This window comes from Vigna radiata, chromosome 10, assembly GCF_000741045.1.
Source record: "Vigna radiata var. radiata cultivar VC1973A chromosome 10, Vradiata_ver6, whole genome shotgun sequence".
NCBI classification, from domain to species: Eukaryota; Viridiplantae; Streptophyta; class Magnoliopsida; order Fabales; family Fabaceae; genus Vigna; species Vigna radiata.
Window position 1 is genome coordinate 12200383 of NC_028360.1, and position 26122 is coordinate 12226504.

The 26122-nt window shown below is 29.7% G+C and overlaps 3 protein-coding genes across 3 annotated transcripts; all 3 read right to left on the minus strand.

The window, feature by feature from the left end:
- Nucleotides 1–3794: 3794 nt before the first annotated feature.
- LOC106774837 (benzyl alcohol O-benzoyltransferase-like) lies at nucleotides 3795–5402 on the minus strand. The gene is made up of 2 exons (XM_014661867.2): nucleotides 4849–5402; nucleotides 3795–4761 (listed from the first exon to the last, which is right to left on the minus strand). Exons 1-2 carry the CDS (start codon nucleotides 5293–5295, stop codon nucleotides 3826–3828), a joined length of 1383 nt encoding a protein of 460 aa, XP_014517353.1. The 5' UTR covers nucleotides 5296–5402; the 3' UTR covers nucleotides 3795–3825.
- A 4664-nt stretch (nucleotides 5403–10066) lies between these two features.
- LOC106775345 (benzyl alcohol O-benzoyltransferase) lies at nucleotides 10067–12087 on the minus strand. Its single transcript, XM_014662456.2, has 2 exons — nucleotides 11519–12087; nucleotides 10067–11140 (listed from the first exon to the last, which is right to left on the minus strand). Exons 1-2 carry the CDS (start codon nucleotides 11978–11980, stop codon nucleotides 10217–10219), a joined length of 1386 nt encoding a protein of 461 aa, XP_014517942.1. The 5' UTR covers nucleotides 11981–12087; the 3' UTR covers nucleotides 10067–10216.
- A 6562-nt stretch (nucleotides 12088–18649) lies between these two features.
- On the minus strand, nucleotides 18650–23546 carry LOC106775742 (proteasome subunit beta type-4). Its single transcript, XM_014662909.2, has 6 exons — nucleotides 23410–23546; nucleotides 23192–23268; nucleotides 22820–22949; nucleotides 22430–22589; nucleotides 22139–22324; nucleotides 18650–19020 (listed from the first exon to the last, which is right to left on the minus strand). Exons 1-6 carry the CDS (start codon nucleotides 23439–23441, stop codon nucleotides 18907–18909), a joined length of 699 nt encoding a protein of 232 aa, XP_014518395.1. The 5' UTR covers nucleotides 23442–23546; the 3' UTR covers nucleotides 18650–18906.
- Between the last annotated feature and the right edge of the window lie 2576 nt (nucleotides 23547–26122).

Sequence of the window (26122 nt, forward strand, 5' to 3'; positions counted from 1 at the left end):
TGTTCTTGGATTATATTTTAGTTGTATGTTAATTATTTTATTTTGAATTGTTTTTAGAGTTTAACATAATTTTAGAGTGAAATTATTTAAACTTGAATTAAAAAAAAAATGTAATAACTAACCTGTTTAATCCACCAATCCATGATAAGTTGGGTTGAATTCAAATTTTTTCTACCGGCTAAAAACATGTTCGGCTAAAAACATGTTCTTGTTATGCACACTTTCCTCCATTTTTTTATATCCTTATTCACATAAAAAAAATAGGTCAAGTAGCTTGGTAAATTCATTTCTTTTTTTCGTGTTTACCTGTCATTATTTTTCGCTTTAGTTTTGTAAAGAAACATAAGTTTTCTATAACTATTTAACAACCCTCTTTTAGAGATAAAATAATTATTAGTAAAGATTTTTTTATATATTCATAAATGAAAAAAGAGATCGGAAGATAAAATAATAAATATAAAGTGAGTATAAAAGTTTTGAAGTGTCAAAATAACACGAATTTCTGTAAATTCTAAAGTGATAAATGTTAACATGATCCATTATGCCCTTTGTAGTACATGTACCCGTTAGTAACTTAACATTCTCTTTAAAACAAAATTACCGGGCAAATACTAAAAATAAATAGTTCGAAACTGAAAAAAATAAATCATTGGAGAACTCAACTTTTCTTTTCTTGAGTTCAATTTATTGTATTTTTATTAACAAACTTAAATTATCTTCAAGCTTTTCAACCATAATAAGACATTAGTAAACTAAAGTTATTGTTTCATGAGGGGTTAAATATGTTTTTAGTCCCTATACTTTGGGATAATTTTGGTTTTAGTCTCTCTTTCAAACTAAGGTACAATTTAGTCCTTCAATTTTAGAAAACTCTGGTTTTAGTCTTTTTTATCAAATTTTTTTAACTTTATTTGCTGTTTCAAACATGTTTCTCAGTTAACATTGAAGCAAAAATGTGTCAAACAATGTAAACAATCCAAATGCTATAATGAAACGTGCTTGAAACAACAAATAAAGTTAAAAAAATTTGGTAAAAAAGACTAAAACCAGAGTTTTCTAAAGTTGAAGGACTAAATTGTATCTTAGTTTGAAAGAGGGACAAGAACCAAAATCACCCCAAAGTATAGGGACTAAAAACATATTTATCCCTTTCATGAGCTATTACATGTAATGATATTTTAAAAATAGTTTTAATATATTTTAAAGCATAAAAAGCAATATATATTTTGAAAACACAGTAAAGGAATACATAAAGGAATACATTATTTCGTCTCTAATTCAAGAATTTAATATTAGGTTAAAAAATAAACTTCAAACCTAATTCCATTTTATAAATCTGATTTATAAAATAAAATTTACACTCATATTATTTAAATTAAGGTTTAATATCTATTTTTAGTCCCTACTTTTATAGGTTGGGTTCAAAATGATTCTACCTTTTAAAAAAATTCAGTAAAGTCCCATAATTTGTTAAAAAATGTTCAATCCGGTCTTTTTCGCTCACACCGTTAAAAACCTAACCGTGTAAATGCCACGGTGACGCAACCTTATTAAGCTATCAAATTTGATAAAGACGTAGACGTTACACTGTGTAAATATTAAAAAAAAAAAATAAATAACACATGAGCTTCATCTTCCACCTCCACTAGTTTCCCAAGCACGCCTCTCCCTCATTTCGCTGGCTCCCACCTCCACTTCCACTCCGATGAAGAGGGATACAAATATCAGAGCAAAACCCTCTTATTTTTCACACTCACACACCCTAATCTCTTTGTGCACATAAACTCTAGAAACCCCAAATCCCATAAACTCAGAAACTCTAGGAACCCCAAATTCCAGAAATGCAGTCTTCGCTGGAAAATGGAGAACAAGTTTTATTTGAACTGAAACCTCACCCAAGAAGATGCGTTGCTGATTCGATTTCTAGGGTTTCGATTTCTTAACATTTTTCATCGTGCTTTTAATGTCTCAGTAATTAGTGCAATTTCTTTTGATGTGTGGACTCATTCATGGAATGTACTTTAATAAACCCAAATGTATAGGTGAACTCAAAATTGCAAAAATAACAATGTTAATTTCCTTTAACATCAGTTATGTGGATATGAAGCCTCACATTACAGAATTGGCTGGACTCTTTGCTCATGAGTTAAATGTTAACATCAATTATGTATAATAAAAATTATATAAACCTTCAACTAACAACAATTGGTACAGTACAAGCTGAGAAAAGTTTGAACATCAGCAACTAAAAAAAATTATATCCATCAAAACACATCTTACTAACACAAATAAGCCCACCAGGTAGCTAACTGGATTCAGAACAGGAACTAAACATATTGGCTTTCTTCCTGTCATCTCTGGAAGCTGAATAGACCAGAAATCTTTTAAATTTTGGTCCTTTCTGATAAAAATTACTCCCTATATTTTACAAACACTCAAGTTTCAATTATTATAATATGGTTTCATGTTGTTTTCAAAGAACTAGTTCGCCTGAATAAAGGAATTGATATTCAACAAAAAATATATAAGATCCAAACAAAAACACTACTATAAAAACAAAATCTCATTAAGTATACTTAAACAACAAATTGTTTTGCAGTTTACCGCTCATTAGTAAGGGCACATAATTTTAAGACACGAAAAGTTCATTAAAAATTTTGAATCTCAGACTGAAGTAATAAACCGCTTAAAAAATAGTTTATTGGTTTTAATCCACAATGTAGAAACAATTTTAGACTATCAATGAACTATAAAATGACACCTTTAGAATGGAGTTAAAAAATTTTACAGAAAGATCTTAATTATTACAGTGGAGTAGCTGTTTCTTGTTGACTGGAAAATTTTACAATTTGAATGGACCCAAATCATATGAAAAATACTTATGCTGATTGTTGGGTGTCAGTTTGTTGTATCAACTAAGAGTAAATATATTCATCAACTCTCTGTTTTGCCAAAGCTATCTGTTCACAAATTCAAGCTTCAACAAAAAAGCTATAACAGCTTAAAACCAAGAGAAAAGTAGAAAAAGCAAGCGATAGTTTAATTCCATGTTAGTAGGAGTTGCATGCTAATTCCATGTTAGTAGGTCTTGCAAGCGACAGTTACGTAACCCTTGCTTTTTATTGTGGGGAGGGGAGGAGAGGAGAGGGAGAGGAAGAAGGGAGGAAGAAGGAGACAGTGGCCTCTAATGTCACATAGGAAANAAATCGCAGTTTCTGATATCTGTGAGACTTTCTGTTTTTAAGTTGGTGGGTTTTGTGGAGAGGACAGGAGAGGGAGAGGGAGAGGGGGAGGAAGAAAGAGACTGTGGCCTCTAATGTCACTGAAGAAAAAACCTAAATTCATGGTGGAGGTGGAAGATGAAGCAGATGTGTCATAAATTTTTTTAAATATTTACACAGTGTAACGTCCTCGTATTCATCAAACTTGACAGCTCAGTAAGGTTATGTCACGGTGGAATTTGCACTGTTAAGTTTTTAACGGTGTCAGCGAAAAGGACGAAACTGAACATTTTTTAACAAATTATGGGACCTTATTGAACTTTTTTAAAAAGTAAGATCATTTTGAACCAAAACCATAAAAATAGGAACCAAAATAGATATTAAACCTTTTAATTTTATTCTCAGTAGAAGTCACACTTCCAACCTAAGCTATAAAGTAAGAGTAATAATACCATGATACACTTTTTACATTCATTTGATACATAATACAAGGGTAAAATGGTTCTAAAAATGTAAAATTTTGTAGTTTTTCAATAAAGAAGAGAGTAAAAAGTAAATAAGGATAGTGTCAAATGAATATAAAGATGTATCAAATAATCATTTCTCATAAAGCAGACATGATTGACCTAGGAGTCAGAGTATTAGTTTGGTTTCGGTTGCGAAACATATGATCCAACTCTTTCGCAAACCTATCCATAGCTTCAGCAGGCAACCAAATTGGTAAGACGATGCCTTCTTCTCCTTTTGCATTTCTATGCAAAACCTGAAAGGTTGCTTCAAGAAACCTCCCAGTTCCACCTTCAGCCACTCCACCATACACAGCCTCACCCCACCCAAAATCCGCTTCTCTAAGCTTCAAACGTGTCAAATCTGAAATGATACAAGACCTTACACTTGTAATCGTGCACCGATCCTTAATCACCATCAAATCTGCCACCGAATGCATGTACTCTTCTGTCACCTCAGCTTTCAATTTCTTTATTAACTCCACTGCGTACCCAACCGGATTTCCACAAAGCTTCCCTGCACTCGTAACTGCTGCTGGGTATGCAATAGCATTGCCGTAGTACCCAACTGGTAAAGGAGGATTCAACCTTCCACGTGCATTCACTATCACCATCATGCGAACATCCTCGTCTGCCTTTATCTGCAATGCTTTTGTACGACACCGCCAGAAGCATGCCGCGATCAGATCAAACGTTGTGCAGTGCTTAAGGTGGGGTGGAACCAAGCCACGAATAGCAGCTATTTCGGAAGGTCCAAAGAAGAACGATCGAAGGACCATGTCATGTTGGTTTGATGTGACGGCTCCTTTGACTGTGTCTGGGACATGTTCGTATTCGCGATGGTTGCATGTGATGCGTGGTGGATGTCTTGCCATGAGAAGCTCCCTTCGCCAAACCGGTGGAATGGAAGGTTTGGTTGCACCACGAGCCATTTCAGTCCACGTGCTCATGAATTGCGAAAGACCAGCTCCGTCACACATGATGTGGTTGAAGCAGAAGGCCAAGATGAAACCACCGCATCTAAGGCGTGTCACCTGTGATTTCATCAGTTCGTTTCCGACATCAACAAACTATAGACCCAGAAAAATAGTTAGGAAGAACTCATATCAAAATTCGAATACCTGTACGAGTAGAAGGGGAGTGTTGGTAATTTCTTGTGTGCCAGGGACATGGAATAGAAGTTCATGGAAGCATGGGAATGGAGGCTGGAGAGAATCGCCGAACTGGTCGAGTGTGACGTCAGCATCAGCCTCAGCGAACATGGCACCTTCTCCGGTGCAATCCACCATCAATTTGCGGCGAGGCCCCTCCCTAAGCCTACCTGCAAATGGGTAATAGAAGACAAGTGTCTGGGAGAGTGCTTGGCGAATGACTTGAACTGGGTCTTTCTCTGCCATTGATGCTTGCTTTCGATAAATTTGTATGAAGGGAACGTGGAAACGCAGGGCTTCTTGATCATCAATGTCGGAAAGTGGCTTAACTTCGTGAGGAGTGGGGATAGCAGGAACTACCAACTGGGGTTGGCACCTTTGAACTGTAAACTTTGGAGAAGAAGAAGATGATGCCATTTATTAAGAGATAGAGACAGAGTTACTTAGTAATTGTTTGTCTGAGTTGCTATAGTACCTAGAACCGTTGCCCTTTTTATAAACAAAGATATTTTCCTTTGCTGGGAAAAACATTAGCATCAAAATTAGGAAAAAATTCTTTTTCCAGAACTTTTTAAATAACTTTTTTAATAACCTTTTTTTACAAGTGTGGTATACTGTGATTAGTTGGTTTTAAATAAAAATTCAAATAGACTAATAAAATAAAATATGACCCGTATCTATTATAAAAAAGGTTATAAAAAAGTATTGTCAAAATATCATCTTCCTCTACTATGAAAAGGATTGATAGTTTCACCGATACCAAAACAAAAAAAACATTTTACATCTTTCTCTTGCTTTCTTAGCAGATCAATGAAAAAAAACACGTCTTTTATACTCTGTTTTCACGTTCTCCTTTGTCTCTGAAGATAAAACGTAAACAAGTAAAACGTGGGAGAAACCATAACCACTAGTGTAGTATACGAAAGCCGTGAAACCCATTTGTCAATGGTCGTCTTTTTGGCCTAACTATTCCAGATTTTAATTAATAGGTTGATACGTGTGTCATGATTTTAATTTATTACATTACTTTTATAAAAATATATCATTTTTAGATTATCTTCCTTACATTACATTTTGAATAATAATACTATGAAACACTTTTACATTCATTTGACACGGAATATAAAGATAAAATAATCTAAAAAGTGTAAAGTTTTATAGTTTTTCAAAAAAAGAAGAGAATAAAAAGTAAGTAAAAATAATGTCAAATGAATGTAAAAAATTAAGGTGTGTCAAAGAATCATTTCCCTTACATTTTACGATTTTTAATAAATTAAATCAACTATACTTTTTAATTAATTAAATTAACCTTGATGTTGTATACATACTATGCGTATAAAACATGTACATAAATGATAAATCGTCACTTTGAACCAAAATTTACACTCTTCCACTACATATTAGTCATTGAATGTATATCAACTTTTTCATTCAATATTTTATATTGAGTATATATCTTTCCACAAAGATTAATATATGATTTATTATATTTTTTAAACTGATGTTGAAATTTTATATCTAGATTGCATTTGTTATAATAAACATGGATATAATAATCTACTTTGATTTCTCAAGGCTTGACATCTTTTATAACAAGTCAAATTTTTTGCTTTCTTAACAAATTTTGTGCTCAATAATATACGATATCATCTAAATTATCCTCACAATACACATATAAAATACGTCTTATTCACAAAATATAAAAAAAAAATAGATATATAATAAATAAGATACATGGATAAGTATAATTCGTTAAATTTACTTTATTATATAATAAAAAAAGTCATTTTTGCTTGAAGTTAAGAATATCTCTTTGTTTTTTCTTGAATATTTAATGTATCTCTTGAGTGAAAATCCTTTAAAGAAAATATAATTATTTTACTCACATTTTCATTTGAGTGACCATTATGTCCTTTGAGAAGAAATCCCTCTAAAAAGAAAGATAAATATTGCTCACACTTTTATTTAAGCAGCCAATTAACACTTGAACAAAATTCTCAAAAAGCCCTAAAACATTATTTTTAAAGTGAATAACAACAAATAACCAAATTGAACATCAAAAAATATTTAAATTAAATCATCAGTCGAACTCAAATTTGAAATAAACATTTAACTATATTATCTTTTTGAATTTTTAACTTCATATCTTATATTATCTTTACTTAAATTTTACATATAACATTTAAATTTCACTTAATCAAATCAGCTATTTTATTTAAAATGTTCAATATTTTTTTTTTCTAATGTATTGTAAAATCAACACATTTGAGAATGTCAAAATAGATATACAAAAATATTAGAAATACTAAATATATAAAATATATTAATATTTAAAAAATATATATATATATAGTTATATATTAATTTATACTTGTAAAAAAAAAAAAAGGGAACCAAAATGAACCAAGCTGCCCCACCGATCATTAGAACACTTATTTCCATATTCATCAACTATCAATATTAAATTATATTAATAAATATTTATTTAATTCACTCAAATCTGACGTGCAAGTCATAAAATCCTTATATGCAAACTGGAAAACAAAATAATTTTATACAAGTGAAAAGATAATTTATTATAAACAAAAACCTAATCGAATAATAATGCTATATATCATAATAAAATTTATAAAATGAAACCGAATAAAAACAATCATAATTTATATGCCTATTAAACAAAACTTAAAGCTTTTTAACCTTCATTAGTTTTAAAACAAATTTCATTAACATAAAAAATAGTCTTACGCTTTACATAGGAATTATTTGAAATAATTATTTGTTATGCAATTATTTCTTAAGCTTAAATCCATCTTTTTATTATTGTAGTTTTGCAAAAGTGTAACTTTGGTTTCTATAAACTTTCGACTACGTATTAGTCCTTTAATTTTTAATTTTTTTTATCATCAATCAGAGTTAACTATTAATAAGAATTGTTTCATATTCTTCAACAAAATAATATATATTAAAATTAATCATAACCTTATGTTTAATATCTTAATGAAATGTGCATTAAAATTCAAATGTGAAACCTCAATTTTAATATCTTAATAATAATTCAGGCATGTAACCATTTATGCAATTAGTTCAATAACATATTATTAGTGGATGAAAACTATTTAATTTTGAAAAATTGATAAAAGGAATCTACGATTAGAACTTTATTATAAGAACAAAAAACCATGTTTTCAAGATCATAAACTAAATAAAGTGGATTTAAGTGTATTTTTACACCATAAATTTACTCCACTTTTTTTTTTAATTTTTAATTTTTATTTTTTATTTGGTAAAATATTTTTTTTGGTCCCAGATTTGGTTGACAATATTCAAAATGGTCCCCATTTTATTTTTATATTCAATATAGTCCTAAAGAACAATTTACAAACTCCGTAAACCACAAATAAAGACTAAATTGAACACAGATTACATTCTTTAGGACTATATTGAACAGAAAAAGAACTAAAGTAAACACAAATTACGTTCTATAGAACTACATTAAACAGAAAAATAAAATAGAGAATATTTCGAATATTATCAACCAAAACTGGAAAAAAAAATGTATTTTACCTTTTTATTTTTATAATCATACTATGGTGAAATTTGAGTCCATTTATATTCTCATTTTATTTCTTAAATAGTGCAATTAATGTGACATTGATAAGCAAGCCCAACTGCAAACAATAAAAAGTCATAAAAATACGGTAAAGGCAAATTCAAAATAATTTTTAATACATTTTCTAAATTTTTATTTAAATTTAATTTTTAAATCTTGCTTTAACTCTATTCTTAATGAGCTATGGTTTTGTTACTTTTTTTTAATTTTATTTATTTTGTCTTCTTATTTAGTGATTAAGATTTAGGGTTTATATATATATATATATATTAAATAGGTTCTAAAACCTTTTATTGCATGTTTTTAGGTTATGCAAAACATAGTGCTACTTATAATAAGTTTATGGTTCTTAAAAGTGATGTGATTGAGCATAACACTATCATGGAGACAAAAAATGCTAAATTTTTTTAACATGGTATTTTTTAAAGGTTAGTGAGACGTTTCAACCTGTAGATGATGATGATGATAATAATAATAATAATAGCGATGCATTGTGTGAGGATTTAAGAAGTATAAGACAAATGATATTAGAAACATCGAGGGAAATGAGACTTAAGTCACTTGCAAACAAACAAGTGATGGTAACTCACTCTTTATGATATAAGATCCCATGAATAAGGTTCGTATGGGTAAAAACAAGTCATCTGTTAGTTTTGATAGCTCTAAATTGATTTTAATAAATTATGTCATGTTAGAGACTACATTATGAGAGGTTAAACTATGTCATTAAAATTCTATGCAGTTAAAGAATTTTAGCTTAAACAAAGTTTTAATGATTTTCATATCCCTTATGGGTGATGTATTATTTGCAGCATAAACTTGATGAAATCACCTATGTGAGTGTCGAGTGGGACTACTTGCATGAGATCTTGACATAATCTAGAACACTCATAAATATTGGGCACTCGCATGACCTTATAAGTTAACACAGCGATAACAACAAGGATTGTAAGAGTTTATTGTGATTCATAAACCTCTAACACACATCAAGTGTTTTTGGTTCATATAGCTTCCTATACTAACTAAATTGTGTGTTAAGTTTCTTTATCTAAGACTTGTTCATATAGTTTATTATTAGCTGTGATGCATTACAACTTATAAAACTCAGTATAAAAGTTTTTTATCTTTCTTTTGAAATATGTGAGGGGTTGTTATAAAATAATAATAATTGCAAAAGAAAGATTAGTTTTAAAAGTTTATCAATAGTTTTTATTTTCTCACCTTCATAAATACACAATTTTTATTCTTTTTCATTATAGTTCATAAATGCCAACAGTCACTTTTTATTATTAATTACTGTGACAACTATTTTTGACTAATTTTTTGTTATATAAATAGAGCATTTCCTGCATTCACATAATCAAACTTTCTCTTCTCCTTTCAAAAAGAAACTTTATTTCTCAAGCTATCTTCTTAGCTTTTTTTCATTTCTTTTCTTATATTTTTATATGTGTGGTTTATTCTTTTACTCTTTTTAGAAGACTTAGACAATATATTACAGATAAATTCTTAAGGACAATAATTTACATGTTTAAGAAAATATTGTTCGTGAGTTGTGAGATTTTCTAATATAGTCAATCTTTAGAAATATAATTTATCTTTATCACAATACACTATAACTGATTTATCACAACACACCATTTTATCCTTCAGAATACATCATTATGATATCACACAATATATATCTATCTCTAGAATATGCTAAATTATTCTATGAAATACATGTTGTTACAGGGTAGACATTATAAAAGTAGCAGAATTGGTTTGTGGTTGGTTTTTGTTGCCTAGCATGTCGTTAAACTCTTCAGCAAACCTCTCCATAGCTTCAGCAGGTAAGCAAATCGGAAATATTATGCCTTCTTCTCCTTTTCCATTCTTAGCAGAACAGAAATACGAAGTTCCTAAGAAGCCCCCAGCCCCAGCTTGGGCCATTCCACCATACACAGCCTCACCCCAACCAAAATCCACTTCTCTAAGGTTCAAACGTGCCATATATGACACAATACAAGACCTCACAGTTGTGAATAAGCATCGTCCTTTCATCACCAGAAGGTCTGTAACAGATTGCAGGTACTCTTCTGTCATCTCGCCTTTCACTTTATTTATCAATTCCACCGCATAACCAAATGGGTTTCTGCATAGCTTCCCCGCAGTCGTCACTGCCGCCGGATATGCAAAACAGTTGCCGTAGTAACCAACAGGAAGTGGAGGATTGAACCGACCACGTCCGTTGACTATGCACATCATGCGAACATCCTCGTCTGCCTCTATCTGCAGTGCTTTTGTGCGACAGCGCCAGAGGCATGCTGTGATGAGGTCAAATGTGGTGCAGTGCTGAAGGTGTTGGGGAATCAAGCGCCGAAGTGCAGCTATATCGAGTGGTCCAAAGAAGAATGATCGTTGAACCATGTTTTGGTTGGAAGAAGGAAGAGTATCTTGGACTTGCTCGAATTCGCGATGGTTGCATGTAATGCGAGGTGGGTCTCTTGCCATTAGGAGCTCCCTACGCCACACTGGTGCGATGGAAGGTATGGTTGCACCTCTAGCCATTTCCGCCCAAGCGTTCAAGAATTGTTTGTAACCGGGTCCATCACACATGGTGTGGTTGAGGCCAATGGCTAAGATCAAACCACCACACTTGAGTCGTGTCACCTGCATTTTTATTCCATCTTCAACAAGTTCACACATTTTGCTTCCGCTAAACTTTCTCTAAAGTTAACTATACGACCAAGAATAAGCGCAACAAACAAGCTACTTGTGAAATTTCTTTTGAACATCTCACATCTTTTGTTAAATTATTATATGAGTGTTATACACCCCACTTTGTAATAGGCTATCAGAGCATATCAATGAAAAAAAAAATTGACAGAAGAACGAACCAGCCCATTCTCTCTATCAGAACCGGTCACACTACCAATTCAAAACTTAGTGGATTTTGACAGAAATTAATTATATCAGAAATCTGTTTATAAAATTTAAGAAATTTATGAATAAAAAGGTTGTTGAGATTGATGAGTAAGTGTATTGAACCTGTACAAGTAGAAGGGGAGTGTTGGTAATTTGTTGTGTGCCAGGGACATCGTATAGCAGTTCATGGAAGCATGGGAATGGAGGGTAAAGAGAATCGCCAAACTGATCAAGTGTGACGTCTGCATCTGCCTCAATGAATATGACACCTTCTCCAGTGCAATCCACCATTAATTTGCGGTGAGACCCCTCCCTGAGCCTACCCGCAAATGGGTAATAGAAGACAAGTGTCTGGGAGAGTGCTTGGCGAATGACTTGAACTGGATCTTTCTCTGCCATTGATGCATGCTTTGGATAAATTTGTACCATCGCAACGTGGAGACGCAGGGCTTCTTGATCATCAATGTCGGAAAGTGGCTTAACTTCACGAGGAGTGGGGATGGCAGGAGGCACCAGCTGCGGTTGGCATCTTCGAACTGTAAACTTGAGAGAAGAAGAAGATGATGACGAGGCCATGAGAATCATGAGAGAACAGCAGAGAAATTAAGCAAATGGATTTGAGTTGAGTGAGTGTGTGAGTTCCTGGAGCAGTATGTTGTTCTTCATAAATGGAACGATGCATTGGCATAAAATAAATTGAAAATACGTTTTCATAATAAGATATGCATGATTACAGTGATGAACCAAAGTGCTACGTGCCACCTGTTTAACAAGACGCTCATCTACCAAATTAAGTGCTGCACCACTCCAATAATTTACATGTATATTAAACAAAACTTAAAGCTTTAACCTTCATTATTTTTAAAACAATTTTCATTAACATAAAAATCAGTCTTACGCTTCTTAATAATAATTCAGGCATGTATGTAATTAGTAAAATAACATATTAGTAGCGGATGAAAACTATTTAATTTAGAAAAAATGAAAAATGAAATCCACCAGAGCTTTATACGAACAAAAGAATCATGTTTTCAAAATCATAAACTAAACAAAGGGGATTTAAGTGTATTTTTTATACCATAAATTACTCTATTCCACTTTTTTTTTTTAATTTTTAAGTTTTATTTTTATAATCATGGTATGGTGTTCTCATTTTATTACTTCAATGTTTTAATTAAATATGAGAGATTGAAAAGCACGGCCAACTGCAAGTAATATAAAAGCCGTAGAAATACGGTACAGGCAAATAGTATGGTAAAAATTATAGATCGTTTAGAATCACAAATTTTCTTCTTAGCCACCAATGAACTATACACAACTCTTTATTCTGTCAGAAAATTGTTCCATCTTCGGATTATAATGAAATTCAGATTATGTAATTAATAATATAATTAATTTTCTTAATTAATATAGAGTTAGTTATTTTTTAAAATAATATATATATATATATATATATATATATATATATATATATGAAAATAGAGAGATTGATAGAAAATACTTTTTCATATAGATAGAATAATGATACAAAACATTCCTTTCTATCTTGTCTGGACGAGTGGAAATTTAGAGTGTGAACATATAAAATTGAGAAAAATAAGTAAATTGCATGAAATATTTATATGCTGGCTAAAAAATATTTTGACTTCTTTTTTTTTCTCAACACGAAATTATTTATTATTTTCATATTATACAAAAACTTAAGTTTTAAAATTATAAAAAATGGAAAGTTTAGCTTCTCTCAGTCATGACAAATATGGATAATTTGGCTAAAGATTTTAAGGATAAGTTAAATTCAAAAGAATAAAGTGAGTCAAAAAATAATTTTATTATAAATTTTATTGGATTGATAATATAAATTAGTTGTATTAATCATGCAACAATTTTTTACGTTAGTGAAAAAAAGACAAAAAAAAAATCAGCGTCAAACTGAGTCTCACCTTTTAAGAAAATAACCTTTTAAATGTGAATCAAATTTAATCTCACTTACTTAATTTTGATTTAAATAAATTCAATTCAGCTCTGAGTAATCCTCTACAATAATAATTTTATTATTTTTATAACTTATTATAACTCTTTTAATTACTTTTAAATATGTATATTTATAATTTGACATTTTTAAATATAAGAATATTATTTAATTATATTTTGAATGTTTAATTCTAAAATTAATGCTTTAACTTTTAATTATATTATTTTTATGATAATGTTTGGTGAAATATGTAAATAATTTAATTATATTATTATAAAAAAATGGATTGATATTAAAATAAATTAGGATAACAAAATATTCTCAATCCATTTAATTTATCAAATCATATTGAGTTGAACGGATCATAAAATTTCTTATTTGTGAAAAAGTAAGTCAAGTTGAAATAACTTATTTATAATTCAATTTATGATTAAAATAATAACTCATTTATAAAAAAAATAATATATGATGTAGTATGAAAAGATATGTAAAATTAAAAGTATTATTTTGTATGGTTATTATTGATTATATATTTGTGCTAATAAAAGTTAAGTTAAGGTTTAAAGATGTAATAAAAATAAAAAATAAAAAAATTGTGTCATTTTCAATTAGCATATAAGGAAGCCGGGTTGGATGAATTAGAATTAAATTCAATCTGACTAATTCAGTATAATTCAAATATAATATTTTAAAATTTATATCTAGTCATTTCATTTATCTAGTTAGTCATTATCTAGTTAGTCATATTTGGATGGTTCATGTTGTGAATTAATTGATTGAGTTTTCTAGATTGAGCATTTATACTAAATTATTATTTTTAAATTAAAAAAAATTATTTTTATTTAAAAAATGACATAAATATAACGAATTTTTAACTAAAAAAATTAGATGCATAAAGGATTTTTTCTTTTTAAGGATCGCATGTTTTTTAATTTCAATATTTAATTTTTTTAATTAAAATAATCATTTCATCATTATTACCTTTAAAGTGATTGTTTGTTTAAATTTAACTGTTCTTTTTTATTTAATCGTTTTTCTAAACCTAACAATTTTATGAATTTTTTATAAGTATTTTTTATTTTATTTATCCAACATATCATTTATTGAATTCAATCCAACGTTTAAATTTACTTGAAATTTCTTCCTATTTTTTTTTTTTCCTCAAGCCATGATAATTCATAGAAAATTGTCATTCTTATCCATAGTTGTGTTATCTTCAATTAGTTGTAACAAACATTATTTTGTTACATATTAAATAAGGTTTCACGTGTTTCTGGTAGTAGTCGGAGGTTGGTCGTGGAATAAGGGACACAACTAAATATGAGTCTACATCAGCAATCAAATCACTCTCCAAAAAGACAAAAATCTATTAACAATTTTATACTTAAAAAATCCTCTATATTTATATAAATATATAATATAAACTTAAATTATTGTGTGAATATCGAAGAGTAAACATTTTAATAATATTAATTTATAAAATTAAGGATGACTTAAAAAAGATTTTGAAGCTTTTTAGATTTTGTTAAAATTTGTAAGATTATCTCTTTCTTTTTGGTATTTTGGTCTCTGATTCAAAGATTTAAGTTATTATTATTATTATTATTTGAATGTTTTAATATTCACGATCGTGGTGAAATTTCGTTAATAATTTTAATATTTGTTATCACTTGCATGTAGAAGAAGACTATTTCATTAATTACATTTTCTTCTTTTGTTATACTTTTTAGTAGTGAATAAATAGCGTTGGATAAAAATCGCATTTGCCATAAAATTGTTAATTAAAAAATATAATCAGAGTCAGTGTAATCAATGTTAATTCACAATTTGATTGAAAAACAAGTAAGACAGGATAAAGTTCCACATTCACTCACGTAAATAATAACTTTAAAATATTTATTTTATCGTTAACATTGATTAAATCAATATTAATTCTTAATTTAAATGAAAAAAAAAAATAGGATCGACAATGTGTCAGTTAACTCCACATTAAATAATCATTTTGAAAAAAATATATATAATTAGAATTAGTTAAATGAATGCTAACTTAGTATAAAAGAAAGTCTGAGTAATAAATGAAAAATAAAAAAACATGTCCAAACAATAACATATTGTTTTTTTAATGGTATCACGTAAAAATATAAATTTTTGTTTTTTCAAGAAAAAAAAATAAAAAGTAAGTAGAGATAATATCAAATAAATATAAAAAATTTAGATATATGAAAAAATTATTTTATTCTTTCTTTTAGGCCTTTTCCTCTTCTCTTCTAATTTTTTTAATACTTTATTTAAAATAAACAAACTAAAAGTTTGAATATTAGAATTAAATCCATTTGTATTCATTTTTTTAAGGATAAAAGATCATATTGTGCTTATTTACAAGTACATGATATACTATATTCATCTCAAAACACAACTACAATTATTATTATCAAATCTCATATGCTTAAATAAATCGAACTTCTCAACAACATATTCCAAAGCATATTTTGATACATATTTTATCAAAAGAGGTCAGTTTTGTCTACACATCTCTTTAAATGGATGTATTTATCATGTTCTAACATCACCATCAGTTGTTGTAATTAAGTTCTCAAACTTCTTAATGGTAGTTTGTAAGTGTATCTTATATTATATACTTGTTTGATTGTTGTCATATTACACTCATTATTTCAGAGTAAGGAGAATGTTTGCATACTTCATTTGACCCTTAGTCATATCAACCAACAATGAACGTTTAGTGGATTTTAACAATGAAAGTTTATGAAAAATCATGATTATGATATCCACACATTACTTTCAATACCCACCACTCTCCATTAGAATTTGGTTTGCCTCTTAATTTAAAATAACAATCGCATTTTCTTGTATCGGATATACTAATTTGAATATCAATTTTTTTTTTTACTTTCATTTCTTTTTATATCCTAATAATACATATGTCTTTTTCCTAGGTTAATCATTAGTTTTGTTAGATCTTATAATGACAATAACAAAATCAAGACCAAAGACAATCTCTCAAAACCTAGAGCTGTCAAAACAGGTCACCCAGCCCGACCTGACCCGGCCCATCACGAGTTGATCACTTAGTGAGCCAATCCAACCCGACTAATTTATTAAGGAACTTGAAAAATTCAAACCCGACCTGACCCACCACGGGTTTGTGGGTAAACATTTAATTATAATTTTTTTAAAATAAAAAAAATTACAAACTTTTTATAATTCAAATCTAAACAAATTTCACTCTCAATATGAGTGTTTAATTAATTTTAAAAATAATGAACTTAAATAATTTTTTCAAGCAAAAAATAATAATAAATATTTTTTTATAAAATTAAAATTAAATTTTAATAAAATAAAATTAGGTGGGTGGGTTGGTGGGCCAATCCGGCTCACTACGGGTTCAACCCTCATGAGCCGGGTTTAAATGAGCCAGGTTTAAATCTAACTCGCATAAAAAAATATAATTTTTTCAAACCCAACTCGGTCCGAATCTATGGTGGATAAGATTGGTCCGCGGGTTGTGATCCATTTTGACAACTTTATCAAAACCCACTTAATTAACTCATCTCATGTAGAAAAAATATGATCAATTGTAAAGTTATTTGGTAATCTTCCTCACAAATTTTATTTATAAAATAAGAAAAATATGACATGAAGTTGAAACTTACTTGTGATTCCATATAATTTAAAGGATAATATTTCATTTCACACAGTAACAGTCTATAATGGGAGATTAAGAAATTCATGAAACAAAACAAGCAAATCAAATTTTAGGAAAATATTAAAAAGAAAATAAAAACAACACTGAATTTTGAAATTTCGAAGATAACTTAACCGAATTTCAAAATCCGATAAATTTTCTCAACTAAATTTTAAAATTCGGTGAATTTCTTCAAGTAAATTCAAAAATCTTGTTAGTTTTCTAGATTTCGAAATCTAGTCAATATAAATCGAATTTTAAAATTTGATAAATGAAAAATATAATAAAAATAAATATATAATATAATAAAAGGAGGACAAAAAATTACAGAAAACTTGGAGATTAAATAAAAAGTCAAGTTAATTCATTGGCTTGGTACATCATAAGTTAAAATATAGGCTCATTTCTTTTGTTAAAAATTTTATTCTCACACGAGTATTTGTTTAAAAAGTTTAAAATCATATAATAAATTAAGGGTTAAATATGTTTTTAATCCCTATATTTTGGGGCGATTTTGGTTTTACTCCATTTTTAAATTAAAGTACAATTTAGTCCTTCAACTTTAGAAAATTCTGGTTTTAGTCCTTTTTACCAGATTTTTTTAACTTTATTTGTTGTTCAAACACGTTTATTATAACATTTGGATTGTTTACACTGTTTGACATATTTTTGTTTCAATGTTAACTGAGAAACGTGCTTGAAACAACCCATAAATTAATTTCTGGATGAATACCTTAACCTTTCATCTTAATTAATTATCTAATTTGACCACTTTTGCAAATGAACGTTGAAACTATTTTTTTCTAAATAATCCATAAACTTAATCAGTTTTAAATTATGCAGTTATACTTAATCTGTGTCTCAATAGTACTAACTTTTTATCATTTTTTCAAATTATTGTTTAAAAAAATTGAAATTAAATTGTAAAGATCATTGTTGGATAAAATTTACAAGCTTAAATGTCAATAAGTTTCTTAACAAATTTAATTTATAAAAACACCCCTAGTATTTTCATCTCAGACTAAGTTTTGAAGAAAACTGAAACAGAACTCAAGTTACAACCAAACCCAACTGAAAATCAAACAAGACTTTTGTTGTGTTCCTTCTTAAAATGGCAGAGAATCTCCTAATCATGGACTTTATTAAAAAAAAGGGAGGGAAATACTGATTAATTTAAATGAAATCATTTTTAAAGTTTTTCTTTAAAAATAAAATTAGAAGGTTAGAACATACAATAGAATAATGAACAGTTAAAGAAATAAGAATTGTTGATAAGAAAATTGAGATAGATATATTCACGCCAGCCGGCTAGATGCTTTTAACTCAATTGAGAGCTCATTCCACAGTTCATAAAAAGAAATTATAAAATAGTATACATATGTTCATTTTAGTTACTAATTTTTAACGACATATACAAAACATAAGCATATTAAAATGATATGAAAATAAACACTTTTCTTAAGTTTTTGGAAAAAAAAAAGTTTTCTACAAAATGACCCCACATTGTTTCTTCTAGAAATCCAAAGAGATCCAACATCTAAAACAAAATGGCAGATGCATTCAGTTTTTTACAGGAAAAGAAAACATAACAAACGAAACTCGTTTTCAAATCTTTGCATGATTAATTTAAAATTCAAACCGGTGGGCCGCACTAATGTCTATGCAAGCAATTGAAAAGGAAATTGGAATATAGATTCTAATGAAACAGATCAGTTCGATCCTAAAAAGATAAAAAAGAGAGTTATTTTGAAGGCCGATTCATTTTACATCCCATTAACACTTGAAGCAGTCTATTGGAATTCATTTAAAATTCTGTTTCATTTCACAATGAGTGGTCTACCATGAACCTTCAGCGCCCACTGTTGGATTCTTGAAGGCAGAGAACTCCCAGTACGTTTTCAACGAGAAAGGTGGGTAAACAGTGGCACCTTCATCTGTAATTTTGGATATCTGCAAACCGTCGTACATTACAATTAAGTAGCATAAATTATTCACTGTGCAATGTATTACAACCCAATTCAGTTCAACAAAGCCAAGTGAGAAGCAGAGTCATAATTTTAGTTCAGATCGAAACCTCAATCCTCATGCACACATGATACAAAGGGTGCAATAGAGGTTCAGTTTACCCCTGATTTAACATCTTCAACATATATACAGTTTAGCAGTCAAGAACCTACGCTACAAAAGCAGAGCAGTGATTGACTGTGATAAAAATGACTACCAACACTCTACAGAATGTGCACAGCAAAAGAAATTGAAAGTTTTACACATCTGCAGACACAACCACCAGTTAATGATAAACAAGCCTACATTCTAGTAGTTAGTAGTTACCGCCTAGCTTGAGTTGAGCATGGAAGAAATGAGAGGGTTAGGAAGAAATTTAGGCTTTGTTCCTTTTGAGGAGATAATTTGAGAGAGAATGAGTGGAAGGATTTGAGAGAGAATGGAGGATAAAGTAATCTTGTTCCTTTTAAGGGATTTGGAGGTGAAAGTGAAGAAATTTGAAGGTAAAATTTATAAAAATTTGTGAATAATTTGATGGATGTGAAAGATAAAAATAATGTCTTAATAGATTAAGTGATAAGAGTACACATTTCTCCTTATGATTAAAATGAATAGAAAATGAAATGTAATTAGCTAAAATTAATTCAAAATTAAACCTGGATGATTTTCTTATAAAAAAGTTGATAGGTGTAATTAATTTAAAATAAACTGTAATTGGTTAAATTATTCTGCATTAACATTATTTTTAAATACTTTATATTTCATTATTATATTATTATTAAATTATTACTTTTTTATTATTATGATTATTAGTTATCATAGATAAAGGACTGTAAAGTTTAGAAAAAACCAAGGATCATTTGGTAATTGCATTAGCCATCTCCTCAAATCACCTCCTCACCTTAGGAGAGATAGAATCTCACCTCTCTTCCTCAAATACTCTCCCTCATTTACCCCCAAGTCTCTTGGAAGGAACAAGCATGTCATCTCCATTTACTATCCCACAAACAGGTAAATACCCTAAAAGGAATACACCCTTAAAGATAAAAATAGTAAAATTATTAGTTGTTATATGGGGAGAGACTTTCTTATCTTGTGGGATGTTGAAGGAAGTTTTTTTAGTTGATGTTTGTGACTGAGAGAATCCTGTGAGAAAGGAAAACAGTTTTCCTTTGAATGCTTTGGCTGTTACAGTGTACGGTGAATAATACATTGCAAGACTTAATCTTTGCTTCTTTTTTGTCCTGTTCTTTCATCACTGTTTCTAGGTTCCTAAAAATTTGGTGCAACCAACCAGATGTGTTGAGGGAGAATCATGGAAAGTAAAGTGAGTGCTATGGAGAGATGGGCCAATGAGCAAGGAAAGTTGATTATAGAAATGAAGACAGATTTATCTATTATCAAAGATACCCTATGAGACATGAAGGAGATTAAAGAACTTCTTCAAGACATCAAGAAAGGAAAGAAACTTTCAAATGGAGGAGAAAATCAATCAATCAGGAAGAGAAATGAGAAGAGGATGACATCAACATTAATGGATTTAACAAAGATGAGGAAGAACCATGCTTCCCTTGGGTTAAAAGGGTGTAGTTGCCCACATTTGAATGGAATGACTCCCAAAGGTCAGATTTCAAGGGCAGCAAATGTTTTGGAAGTTCGAAACATCAAACGATCAGTAAAAATTCACCCAGCCTTCATTAGCAAGGAAGGAAATGCAGGCCAGTGGTTCAATATCTAGGAACAAAAAACCAAGAACCCTTCTTGGGAAGATCTTACAACAATTCTACTAAGGATAGCTGGAGTTAATAGGAGAAGCGTATTATTTGAGAGTTGGCAGCAGTAACACAGACTAGATGTGTGAAATTTTTCATGCAAGAATTCAATATACTAATGTCACAAGTAAATCAAACACCGAAAGTTCGTTTGAGGAAGTATTTCTTTGCAAAGCTACAGACCTTCTACAGGAAGAACAAGATTCCCACCAACATCACCAATGTTGACATGGCTAATTTGCTGCCCTCAGTCAAGTTGAATGATTGGATGAAATTTTGAATCCAATCAAGGTGGAGGCTGCATTTTCTATTGGTGGGAGAAGAGCTACAAGACGTTCGGTTTGCACCCCACCAAGATTGAGTCCCCGAGTGGTATCCCATCACAGAGAACATTTAGCACGAGGAGGTTGGTTAGATTGTTGGAGAATGGCTTGTCCAATGTGAGTTTGATTGACACAATAGACATTGGATTTGTCAAGATTGCTGATGATGTTTTTCAAGAACCAAGTAACGTTTTGCACCAAGTGGAAGACTCGCATGATACTGAAAAAGTATTTAGTTTGCAGATAGATTTGACTGACTATGGGTCCCAAAAATACTCAAGAGTTCGAATTGTAGAACATTGAATATGAATGTCAATCACATAATTCTGGTGCAGATGTGAAATTGGTTTCAGTGACAGAAATTGATACGGTGGTTGAACCACAATTCAGATGATGTTGAACCAGAGAGAAACAACTGCTTGGAGCAGGTGGCCAAACCAAATCCATCAATTGAAGCAAGATCTAAGTCATTACCTAATCTGGAGGAAGCTTGTGATTCTTGAGAACTAGAAATTAAAAATAAGGAATGTGTTGGAGCCTTTCAAGAAAGTTTTCCTGTTAAGGCATCCAAAAATTTTATTATGGAGGTTACTGGCTTGGAAATCGCTGATATGGTACCTGTTAACATTTTTCTAGATGTTACTGATCAAGGTGTTGCTGGTTTGCTTCTTATGACAACTAATTGCAAGAGTTATGATCAAGTCAGCAATAAGGATGGTGATAAAGATATTAACAAAGATCAAAATGTCAACAATGGTGCTTTGGTTAGTTTAAAGCCTCCTTAACGCCCACTATCACTTTTCAATTCCTTTTACTGCTTCGATAAATAATCCAGATGAGAAATGTACATTTGAGGTTGTACAAATTGAAACCCTCTGAACTTTTCCAAAATACATGTTTGTTAAATGGAAAATGGAGAAAGGAAGGAGTAGAGTAGAGCAGAGAACATAAAAGGAAACAGTATAAAACCTGAATTTTGTTGACTGCGGACCTATCCCGGTATAAAAGCACGCGCATGCACTTTTCTAGCAATTTGACACCATCTTCAAAGGTCAAGTTTTCATGCCACTCGTCACGAAGAATTGGCCTAGCAAGATGGTTTCCAAGCCCAGTTGCTACATGGTTATCCTCAAAATTGATCCCAATCATGTTAACCTGGATAAGATACATGGATTTTAATTGTTGGAAAGAAAATAGTATGCAGGTATACCAAATTTGGAACTGCAAAGAAAAAACAAACAAAGAAACAGAAATTCATACCATGCCAAGGTACTTCTCGCCATTTTTAACTCCACCAAGCACAAGCGCATTCCACAAAGGATTGAACTTGTTCCGCCGATTGTACATCACACGGGTTAAATAATTGTGCACCTCCTTCGGTCCTAGAGAATTCCCATCATCCCACATGTTGTCATAAAGGCTGCACAATCAAAAGTCAAAGCAAAACATTTAGATGGGAATTTTTATAGTACAACGAAGGCAAAGGGAAAAAATACACAAAAGAAGTATTTTACTGTGCCCAAAAAAAGAAGCGTAGCTTGGAAAACAGAGCAGATGCAACCATACTCATAACACCTTTAACACTAAACTTATTTGAGATAACCGGTTCACAACGAGTAACAATTATTATTAGAAGGAAAAGGTACTGACATAAGCTCGTCAAGGTAGCGCAGAATCTCCTGAAAGTCACTTATCTCCCCGCTAGCACCAAGGAGAGAATGTTTTCCAATAGGCTTGATACGCTCAACACTCTTGTACCGCAGGGTAGATCCATATGAACCTATCAACATATCCCCATTCAGATGATATACAAAGTATTCGAATACTTCAAAACACTATTATGAACTTTTCAGACATGGCAGATTCATGAATCAGAAATCAACTACTAATACATCACTAAAATATATTTCTCCGATAATGTCATTTCTTTGAAAGAAAGTACTCCAAGAAAGCAACTTCCGCAATAATCAGATAAAGAGCATTTTGTGAAACGAAGATAAAAAAACTAGTTGAATATCAGACCTCCCATATCAGCGGCCATGAGAATCCCATCTTTGTATTTGATAGCAACTACAGAGGATCCAGTCACGTATGGGTACCTAGGGTTAAAGCATAATTTAGGGCAAAAGAAACGAGACACAAAATGTGCAGTTTAAGAGTAAAATCAAATCATTCACTGTTAAAACCCTAAAAAAGAAAATTGAAGAAGAAATGGGGGAAGTGAGAGAGAGTACACTCACAGAGTTCGCTGGGATTCAGCTACACCTTCCATGGCAACGAATATCTATCACCTTGAATCGTCCTAGCAGTGCTAAAGAAGAAGGGAAGAAAAGAAAAGAAAAGGAACACAAAGAAAAAGTAGAATATAGCTTGCTTAAATATGTTTCACAGCAAACGACGGCGTTTCCGGAGTTTCATTTCGTAAGCCCCAATCCAAACAACCAAAAATTTCTTTAAAGAAAAAAAACTTCTGAGACTAACCACTCTTGTGCATACACATTTCCAATTTCTTAGAAATCCTTTTAAAATAATTCTTATATGTTAATATAATATAAATTTATAGGTTGAGTTTTTTAATACAGATTTTATTTTTACCTGAAAAAGATACAAATTTATGGGCAAGAAATATAAAATTATCTAATAAATATAAATTTATGGTAATAATAGCATGATGTGTTTATTTTATTACTATAAAATAAAAAATGGTACTCAAATGTATTGCTATTTTATATATAATATTTATACTATTACATGCATTTTTTTAAGTATGTTAAAAATAAAATAAAAAATTACAATTATACAATTGCTAAAAAACTATAACAACAATAAATAATTTATGCTTGACAAATGAAATAAGAAGTGTTTTTTAAATAACACATTCACTACATTAAGCTAACTCTTTTAGATATGTATAAGTAATAGTTTTAAAATATTAAATTAAGTTTTGAAAATAATTTCTTAAATGCTTTGTTTATTTAGCTTTTATTTTTAATGAATAAGAAATATGCGAAATTTCTTAATTAAAAGAATTGAAGAGAAAATAGATATTTAAAAGATGATTAATTATTTAGATGACACAGTGCTCAGATTAATTATTTAAATAACACATTCACTACATTAAGCTCACTCTTTTATATATATATATATATATATATATATATATATATATATATATATATATATATATATATATATATATATATAAGTAACAGTTTTGAAATATTAAATTAAGTTTTGAAAATAATTTCTTAAATGCTTTGTTTATTTAGCTTTTATTTTTAATGAATAAGAAATATGCCAAATTTCTTAGTTAAAAGAATTGAAGAGAAAATAGATATTTAAAAGATGATTAATTATTTAGATGACACAATGCTCAGATTAATTATTTAAATAACACATTCACTACATTAAGCTAACTCTTTTAGATATGTATAAGTAATAGTTTTGAAATATTAAATTAAGTTTTGAAAATAATTTATTAAATGCTTTGTTTATTTAGCTTTTATTTTTAATGAATAAGAAATATGCGAAATTTTTTAGGTAAAAGAATTGAAGAGAAAATAGATATTTTTTAGATGACACAATGCTCAGGTTAATTATTTAAATAACACATTCACTACATTAAGCTAACTCTTTTATATATGTATGAGTAACAGTTTTGAAATATTAAATTAAGTTTTGAAAATAATTTCTTAAATGCTTTGTTTATTTAGCTTTTATTTTTAATGAATAAGAAATATGCGAGATTTATTAGTTAAAAGAATTAAAGAGAAAAATGCTTTGTTTATTNAGAATTAAAGAGAAAAATGCTTTGTTTATTTAGCTTTTATTTTTAATGAATAAGAAATATGCGAGATTTATTAGTTAAAAGAATTAAAGAGAAAATTGATATTTAAAAGATGATTAATTATTTAGATGACACAATGCAATTATTTAAATAACACATTCATTACATTAAGCTAACTCTTTTAGATATGTATGAGTAATAGTTTTGAAATATTAAATTAAGTTTTGAAAATAATTTCTTAAATGCTTTGTTTATTTAGTTTTTATTTTTAACGAATAAGAAATATGCGAAATTTCTTAGTTAAAAGAATTGAAGAGAAAATAGATATTTAAAACATGATTAATTTAAACACCCACAGGAGGATACTACTTCTAAGTTAATGTCCAACTACAAGTATTTAAGGTCTTTTTCTTATATATACAGTTTTGTCGATATATTCATAACTAATGTGGGACTACATTCACATTAGGATCCTGCACATCTTCTGTAATCAATGTTACACTCATACCATAATCGATCTTAAGCAGAACTTACAATGGCATTCAAAGAAGAAAACTTGACGTCAGACGGACAATATATTTATAATTAAAGCACTTCCAGATGAATCTAAAGCAGAACTAACAATGGCTTCCTCCCATATAAGTGAATTAATACATTTCTGGCCTTCAAATTCATTTTCCACTGCACACCAACCAGAGAAAAGTAATAATAGAACAAATTTCATACTCGTACTAAAAGCAATAAATTTCTCTGAAAATAGTTCAAAACTTGTTCACAACAGTTTAGATGGCACTTAATAACGATGTGTGCTAATGCTAGAAATGAAATTTTTACTTGTTTATGCAGTCCAGATTTCATGTTTTGCATGGTGTAGAACTGAGCCACACCAGATTCTCGAACAGTTAAAAAAAGTCTTTGTTTAAGCACAATTAAATTCCATGAATCAACAATCACAACTGCTAATATTCTCTTATTTTGTGTTATTATTACTATTAAATATTAATTTACTGTATTATATTTTAAGGCACTCTCATAAATGTGTAGTCCTTGTTAAATTCCATTAATATACAATCTTAATCTAAATGAAACACAGATGAAGATAGGTAATGCTCTTGAACACTGAGGAATAACGCATGCAGAACAACTACATCTTCAAACCGTTTGTT

Bases quoted from the DNA above. Each gene is read 5' to 3' on its own strand.
- LOC106774837 (XM_014661867.2), bottom strand. From the start codon at position 5,295: ATGGCATCATCTTCTTCTTCTCCAAAGTTTACAGTTCAAAGGTGCCAA. The intron at 4,762-4,848 runs GTATTCGAATTT...ATGAAATCACAG, and splicing joins CTCCCCTTCTACTCGTACAG to GTGACACGCCTTAGATGCGG.
- LOC106775345 (XM_014662456.2), bottom strand. From the start codon at position 11,980: ATGATTCTCATGGCCTCGTCATCATCTTCTTCTTCTCTCAAGTTTACA. The intron at 11,141-11,518 runs GTTCAATACACT...ATAAAAATGCAG, and splicing joins CTCCCCTTCTACTTGTACAG to GTGACACGACTCAAGTGTGG.
- LOC106775742 (XM_014662909.2), bottom strand. From the start codon at position 23,441: ATGGAAGGTGTAGCTGAATCCCAGCGAACTCT. The intron at 22,325-22,429 runs GTATGAATTTCT...TATCTTATCCAG, and splicing joins GCGAGAAGTACCTTGGCATG to GTTAACATGATTGGGATCAA. The intron at 19,021-22,138 runs GTTTTATACTGT...GACGGTTTGCAG, and splicing joins CCGCAGTCAACAAAATTCAG to ATATCCAAAATTACAGATGA.